This window comes from Neoarius graeffei, chromosome 2 (assembly GCF_027579695.1).
Source record: "Neoarius graeffei isolate fNeoGra1 chromosome 2, fNeoGra1.pri, whole genome shotgun sequence".
Taxonomy (NCBI): domain Eukaryota; kingdom Metazoa; phylum Chordata; class Actinopteri; order Siluriformes; family Ariidae; genus Neoarius; species Neoarius graeffei.
The window spans coordinates 80,739,284-80,747,821 of NC_083570.1; the positions used below are offsets into that span (position 1 = coordinate 80,739,284).

General features: G+C 38.5%; 1 protein-coding gene across 3 annotated transcripts; it reads left to right on the top strand.

Moving 5' to 3' along the window:
• The first annotated feature begins 587 nt into the window (after positions 1-587).
• Positions 588-8,093, top strand: syt8 (synaptotagmin VIII). Of its 3 annotated transcripts, none has more exons than XM_060909883.1 (9): positions 588-893; positions 2,292-2,604; positions 2,909-3,075; positions 3,172-3,267; positions 3,511-3,678; positions 3,836-4,003; positions 5,346-5,463; positions 6,348-6,481; positions 7,845-8,093. In XM_060909883.1, exons 2-9 carry the CDS (start codon positions 2,316-2,318, stop codon positions 8,082-8,084), a joined length of 1,380 nt encoding a protein of 459 aa, XP_060765866.1. In that variant the 5' UTR covers positions 588-893; positions 2,292-2,315; the 3' UTR covers positions 8,085-8,093. The 3 variants fall into 3 exon arrangements, with proteins under 3 accessions (XP_060765866.1, XP_060765858.1, XP_060765876.1); XM_060909875.1 differs by having other exon boundaries at positions 589-837; XM_060909893.1 differs by lacking the exon at positions 588-893 and adding an exon at positions 1,445-1,502.
• Positions 8,094-8,538: the final 445 nt, after the last annotated feature.

The window sequence follows — 8,538 nt, forward strand, 5'->3', positions numbered from 1 at the left end:
TTAATAGATTATTTAATTCAAGAGAAGTTAAAACCAGCTCAAACTCGCAAGCAGTTTGCTTCAAGCAATTAAACAGCTAAGCTGCAAAAGAAAGTACTGACTTTCACAGAGCTGGAGAAAGGTGTTAAAAATATAAGAGACATGGTTTCCAACAGTGAAAACCATCATAGAGAAATGCCCCAAACCACTTCCATATCAAACAAAAGGTACCGAAGAAAGTTCTTGAGTTCCATTTATCAACCATAATGTCCACATTTCACATGTTTTGTTGTTTTGTTGTCTGCCAATGAAATCAGTATGTTCTTGAAACTTTTATTATCCAAAGCTATGGGGAATAAGCAACACATTCAGCCTGTAAAAATGCATCACACTGGAGCTCAAACAATTACATCCAGTTACTAGTTACAGTGTCAAGACAATATTTACAGAGAACTGGTTTCTGTCTATATTTCCACCTCAAATGCAAATATATTGGATGTAAACAGAATGGCATTGTGTCCGCCTACAGTGGCAATACTGACGAGGTATAGGCTACATTATTCTCTCGTATATTCATTAGCACTTCCTCTTAGACCTGGTGTGTTTTTGTATTTGTCACCTTATCTGAATTTTCTTGAAAGGTTCCAGCTCACGTAACTCAGCCTTTGAGCACACAGTATGTGAAGATGAGGTGTGGCAAGTAACTCAGAAGTAAGAGCCTCCATGGCTTGGTTACGTTTCACCACTTTCTTTAGAATGCTGTTAATGCCAGAGTACATGAATGGAAATCTACAGTGTTGTCCGGATGGAATAAAATGGAGGAAACAGGAAATATTTGCCTAACTGAAACAGTATGAAGTAAGCTTTATAATTCTATTCTCTGGATGCGACTTGACCTGGATGTCATTACTGAGGTACTTGGGTGAAAACTTGTCATTAGAAAATAATGGTTTAAGTTAAGTAAAAGTAAAAGTAAAATGCTTTTTGTTGGTTTGTTTGTTTAAAATACTCTTAAAAGAGTCACTTGTAAAATGAAATCATTTCTATATGATTATTTTTAACAGCAAATCCTACTAAGGTGTGAAGACCACTGAAATCTCTTCCAAAGAGTTCAAAAATTAGACAACTACACTCTCAGAAAATAAAGTAAATTATTGTACTTTTAGGAGTACAACAGCTTGTCACAGTAGTAGTACCTTCTAAGGTACTTATTTGTACCCTTTATATACTGCTTGGGAACATATATGTACCTTTTGGGCCCTTGAGGTCCAATAATGAACCCTCAGGGGTACGTTAGTGTAGCTTGTACCTTGGGGGACAGAAATGGACTCCTACTGTACTCCTATTTCTGACAGTGTATTTAAAAAAATGCCAGAAGCTATTACAAGCTAAAGAGCCATGTTTTGTCTGTGGGGGGATTGGGCTTTGCCATGGGAAGTTACTTCCTTCCGCACTCCATTAGCTGCTGTGAAGTGTAAATTCAGTGAGTCTGGGATCCAACCTTTTGCTAGGATTCTGTAACAGTGAGTTTTACTGGAATATTTTGAAGTTATGTTCGTATATATGTGTAAATATGTTTTTAAATTTTCCAGTACTGATCTGAAGCTTCATAATGTTTGGCTTGGTAGCTTAGTTATGGTGTTTTGAAGGTCTGTTACAACTGTAGGGTTGTATTAGTCAAAAAAAGAGTGTTTTTTTTTAAATCATTTGTTCCCAAGGTATCTTGGCTTACTCATAACACCTACTTATAATAATTCCAATGTTCACAAGTAAAAAAACAAAAACAGATTTGTATTGTTTCATGCTGTGTGCCAGATTAGGAGTTCACAGCATGCAAATATAAATGTAACACTTATTAATGGAGTATTTGTTACAGCAGTGCTTTTGCTCAATCCCTGTAGTGACACTTCTCTATTTTATAGGGATATATTTCATTGGGAAAGAATGTTATCTCTGTGCTCTGTAGCACACCCTGTTTAAATGGAGCTTTGCATCAGTTGTCAACATTCCATGCAGTTGTTTAACTATGGTGGTGGCTTAATGTCTGATCTGTTACGACAACCAAAGTTACTATTTACAGTTGCTTCACTTCAGCTAAAGGAAGTAAATGGCTTTTTTTCACCTTTTGGTAAATTGCTTATTATTCTTTGCTTCTTTTTGATTGATTGTTGTCCAAAAAATAAACCTGTGGAATGAATCTCTGTTTGAAGACATGTAGTTAGCATTTTAACCATCAGAGAGCAGTATTACACAACAGGCAGCTTAATTCTGCGCTTTAGGATAATGATTCGTTGTTTTTTTTTTATTTACAGTGAGCTTTTGATCTTCATTTTGACATGTCAGCCATGACCTTCAATTCTTCATTAACAAGCACCATTGCTTCAATCGCTGTGACTCCATCTTCAGTCAACATAACGTCATCTTCCACCAACATAACGTCATCTTCAATCAACTCAACTTCAAAATCAGACTCTGTAGCTTCCACACCAGTCCCTGCACCTCCAACCTCAGTCAGTGTATTTCCAACCTCAGTCACTTCAGTCACTGTCAATGTCACTACACTGATTACCAACTCCACCACTGCCTACCCTGGGTTACTGCCCTCTCTGTTGGACAAGATTCCATGTGAGTATTGCTAAACCTTCACCCCTTCCTGCTCAGCTAACAGCCCCTACCAACTACCTTCGTCACTCCCTCCCTGAGGATGGAGGCACCTGTTCCATGTAGCATATCTAATTCCACTTCCAGGGCACATTTCTAACCTCTCACTTTTCACTTGTTGAAAGTTTATCTCACTCTAATCCTGCTGGCTGTGCTCTTGCCGAATGCTTCAGATGCATGTCATAGTGCTGCGTACAGCCACACCAGCCTTGTTGCTCTACCTGTTCGATATTAAGGATAAATAAACCTTTATAATCCTCTTTTCTAGTGCCAAGATGGGCCATTTATGCGATAATTGCCCTGATCCTCCTGGTGTTTTTAATCTGTGTGCTGTGCTGCTGCATAAAATGCTGCTGCAAAGGGAAGAAGAAGAAAAAGAAGCAGAATCAGAAGATCAGCCTGAAAGGACTGAATGGTAACAGTACAACAGCACTGGTGAGTGAATGGACATTTTACCCTCGTGGATAGACTCACACAGGGGAGGTTAGAGGTGTGGTCTTTTTCTGATTGGATGATTTATTTGATTGACAGGTGCAGCATGAAGCAGGGGATGTAGAGTATGGATCACTTGACCAACCACGTGGGAAGTTGCTGTATTCCCTGGAGTACAATGCAGCACGCTCAGAGGTCCATCTGATCCATTTAATTATGTGTGAATATATGGGCTTAATTTAGAGACTGGATCTGCAGATTGTATGAGTTGCAAGGCTGAATAAGTATTATCAGTCTTCATGTTATCACTCAGAGATTTGTCCATATTCAAGAACATGTCCGCGGTGCTCTTGTGAGGATAACCAGTGTCAATTAAACACCACATCTATAAATCTCATACCCCTTTATAATATCTAAATGCTGTGGTTATTATTTTAGATGACTGTCAGAGTGAAAGAAGCTGCAGAATTAATGGCCATGGACTCCTCAGGAACGTCTGACCCTTATGTAAAAGTTTACATCCATCCCAACAAGTCCAAAACCTTTGAGACTAAAGTGTTCAGGAAAACTCTGAACCCAGTGTTCAATGAGCACTTTAAGTATCAGGTAAATCGTGAAAATCATTACACATGCTTAGCAAACAAAATGGCTACATTTGACTGCGTTCTGATTTTATTTCAGCTTTATAGGATTTAAAAACACTTATGAGTCTGTTTAATGTTCCTAAAAGTAACGACATTTTGCATGTGAATTATGTGCTTAGATTTCTCAGAAGGATCTCAGCGAGTCTACGCTCGTGATGCAGGTATATGACTTCAACAGATTTTCCAAGCATGATGTGATTGGTGAGCTGAGGATGGAGCTTTGTGCTGTGGACTGGAACCATGTGATTGAGGAGTGGCGCGACCTGAGTGCGCCCTCAAAACACGAGGTACAGTGGGTTTAGAGAAGCTTAAGAATTTGACTTTTGGACAGATGATAGTGTTGCAAAGATCTTATAACCTATGTCAACCTTTGGTCAATCAAACCTGTATAACCAACCTCCAAAATCTGTATTTCCCTTATAAAATCCTTATAAGATGCAAATTAAAATAATTTACCTAAAATTTGAATGATAATTAACAATGATATATCCAAGTTACTTTTTATTCAATATTAATAACAATAAACCTTCAGAATGACGAATACAAAGCTCCAATGTTTGACAAAAACACAAAGTGTCACTCTAATGTTCTGAATTGTACTCCATGACAACTTTTTTTTAGCAGTCTGCACCAATACCTCACGAGGCTGCATGTCACAGCAAGTGTCTGTGTTGATCTTGCCGGAGTGCCCATTCAGAATCTTTTCAGTCGCTAGTGAAAGTCGCTCAGGTGGAAATACGCATTTCAAACAAAATGTTACTTCCCGGTTGGCGGGATTCTCGCAATGTGGTGTGCGCATGATCAGAAGTGGAACGAAGTCTCGCTACCACAAGATAACGCGCGATTTCATAAGACTCTTTACTGGCTGTTTGTGCTTTCTGTGGTGTACAGTATGTTTGTAAATGTTATGCGCTCTTTTATCATCGTGGGAATTGATTATAGCTCTAAATAAATACTGAAGTTTTTTTAAAGAATCCGTATAACTTTATTTGTACGCCCGTATACTACGTTTATTGAATCAAATCCGTATAAAATACGGACATTCCGTATAGGTTGACATGTATGTATAACAAACCTACCAGTGTTAATGATTACTGGTCCAAAGAGTAGGGGTGGGTGACGTAACAAAAAAGAAATTATATCACAATACTGCAAGACATTTCTACAGTAAACGTATAGCAACCAGACTCGGATGCTTGACCCAGAGGATTCAGACACTTTGTACACTTTTGTGGTCACAACCTTCAGAATGTTGAAGGCTTTAATCTGATTGGCCCTCTGCAGTTGCATGCACTGACTTCCACACAATGAGCTGGATTCAAAACGTTCACAGAATCCCATCTGAAAAAGTGCGTTTAGAGTTTAGTGTGAAGCACTTAGTCGGGAGTAGATTAATAGCTGAAGGACTGTGGGAAAAGGTCTGTGGTTATTCGTTAGTCAAACCACCTCTTTCTGTGAATATAGGCACTTCTTTGGCTGTGTATATGAATAAAACATACCAGCCTCAATACCAAAGCTACAGTTCTGGCTTGTGAGAAAATAGTAATAATTTTTTTAACTTATTATTTGAGATCCGCAGAACTCATGACCAAGTCAAATGGGTAAAACTAATATTGTACCCCTTTACAGCAAGAACATCTGGGTGAGATTTGTTTCTCCCTGCGTTATGTCCCTACTGCAAGTAAGCTCACTGTGGTGATTCTGGAGGCCAAGAACTTAAAGCAAATGGACAGTGGAGGTGCTTCAGGTTAGTTGTGATCCTAAGTGCAAATTCATCAAGAGGCTAAGCTGCCAATATATTTAACAGTTATTCCACGAAATCGAGTCGTACGTGAGCTGATAGCTGACGAGGCACATAACACCGAGTTGGCTATAAGTCATGTACGACAAGATTGAGTGGAATAACTAGTTTGTTATATCCACATTCACTGGATTTTGAGAAACAGAGCATTTTTATTTTTTGCAAATTTGATAAATAAAAACTTTATACAAAACGTCCAACAAAATCATTTCCACTTAGGCGGGCTTCTTAAAAACCTATCAATGGCTGCACGAATTGACTTTAGTGTTGTTTTTTGTAGAACGTGCCGTCTTGCTGTCATGCCGAGGTACAGAATAGCTTTAGACATTTATTTAATTCTTCCTTGGACAGTTCAGTGATGTAATTTTCAAACGTCTTTGAGCTTTTGAACCAGTCTAAAAAAAATTCGACAAATTTTAATGCTTAAATGTGAAGAATGTAAACAAACTGGCGAAATGACAGGAGCAATTTGTGAAAAATGCTATAATAATAATAATAATAATAATAATAATAATAATAATAATAATTCTTGAAAAATAAAAAAAAAATATTCTCACTATCAAATACTTTCATTCCATATTTTGTAGATTTTTTTTTTGTGCGTATTTTTTGGGATTTTGTTTTCAAGGAGAGTTTTTACTTCGTCCTCGGTTGGTTCAGCAACATACTCCGACATTTTGTTTTTCTCTACTCACAGTATATGAGCTGATAGCCTCGTAGTAGAGTAGCCAATCAGAGCACGCGATTGCTCATATCCAGTGAATGTGGATAGGATAATGATGATTATTCTGAATGACAGTGATGTATCAGTGGAATTAAATGTATTGTAGATCCATATGTTAAAATCCAGCTGATTCTGGACAAGAAGAAGTGGAAGAAAAAGAGAACATCAGTGAAGAAGCAAACCCTGAATCCTTACTTCAATGAATCCTTTACATTTGATGTGTCATTTGATCAGATTCAGGTGAGTTACAGTGTTTAACACATCGGCCTTTTCTTTTTGTCTCCATTATGTTGTTCCTCTTCAAATCTTGAAATGCAGAAAAGCATCCTTACATTCATCTAATATAATGCCTTGACTGTTATCAATATTCATATATTTGTATAGTTAACACAGGTATTTTTAACATTTAATGAAAATGAGCAAGCTATAAGTGAAGAACAGATGCAGTATGTGATGTTTTGAGCTTGGAAGCTTTTTTTTTTTTAAACATAGGGTCACTGTATTTTGGGGGACAGTCTCAGAAAAGACTCCAGTTGATTTTAAAACTATAGAAACAAACTGAACTGTAATTCTGAAACTCAATCATTTTTTAGTTGTTTTTGTACCCTTTTTAAACTTATGAAAGTCAACAATCATCTTAATGTTTTGTGTTAAAAGCACTTTGGTTTTCCCCATGGTGATGGATAACTCAGAAATTTTACATGTATGCAGCTTCACATTTTAGAGATTTTTGGAGACTGACAGCAAATAAACATTTTTAAGGATGCCACGGATATTACCCATATACCGGGTGGCGCAGTGGTGTAGTGGTTAGCACTGGGTCACCTCACAGCAAGAAGCTCCTGGGTTTGAGCCCAATGGCTGACGGGGACCAGCCATTGGGCTCAAACCAATGACTGTGTGGAGTTTGCATGTTCTCCCCGTGTCCGCGTGGGTTTCCTCCGGGTGCTCCGGTTTTCCCCACAGTCCAAAGACATGCAGGTTAGGCTAATTGGTGGCTCTAAATTGACCGTAGGTGTGAATGTGAGTGTGAATGGTTGTTTGTCTCTGTGTCAGCCCTGTGATGATCTGGTGACTTGTCCAGGGTGTACCCCGCCTCTCGCCCATAGTTAGCTGGGATAGGCTCCAGCTTGCCTGCAACCCTGTACAGGACAAGCGGCTACAGATAACGGATGGATGGATGGATTATCCTTATACGTAACATTACTGCCAGTCTTAATCAACACGCATCATAACCTGCATAATCCAACCACACACTCCATTTCCTACGATCTTCAGCCAGCAATCAAACTCCAGACCACACCACCTGACCAATCACATGACACATATCCCCCTCACAAACACCAGTCTTTTGATCATGCCTGCCTGTTCATAATCTCTCTCAATGAATAAATGAATGAATGAATAAATAAATAACCCAGACATTGTTCTGTTTGGTATGAGGTCTCAATTGCCTCCAAGCCCTGTGAGATATCCCGGCATTATGAGCAAAATTTGCTTGGCAAAAGTAGTTACTTCAACTGACGTAATAATTTTTTGCCATTTTTAAAAATAATTCTGATGTTGACTATAAACGTTTCCTCTCTCTACCTTGTCTGCACAGAGAGTCCAGTTGGTGGTCTCTGTGTGGGATCATGATAAAGTGAGCAGGAATGATGCCATTGGGAAGATCTTCCTGGGATGTGATGCTACAGGAAATCAGCTGCGGCACTGGGCAGACATGCTGTCAAACCCGCGCAGGCCTGTGGCACAGTGGCATACACTGCTCTCAGCTGAGCAGGTGGACTCAACTCTGGCCCTAAAATACACACTGAGGATCCCATTCACCAATAAAACGTTTTGAAAAATGTCACCACTTCATTTTATTCTTTTGTGAATGACTTGGTGCCCCTTGTTTGACCAACATGTCATTTCTTTCCTAGAAATATCACAAAGTGGAGGTTGCTTTTAAAAAAAAGTGTTACAAGGTATATAGCACATTGAAATGTAAACACAATTTTTCAATCTGTACATGTCCTGAAACATATTGATTTATAAATAATATCAGTGACACATTGTCCAAGACAAGATGTGGTACGACACATGTTGAAGACTTTATATGTAATCCAGTATGTTTATATGCAGAGATGATTCTCCTTTAATAAATCAGTAATTTCTTTTTAATATAAACCACAAATGTTTCTTTGACCATCTAGTCCTTTTCAGATGCATCAGCTTGGGACACGCTCTCTATCATGCACACATGTTGATTTCTCTGGTGGCAACACACACACACACACACACACCACACACGCTGA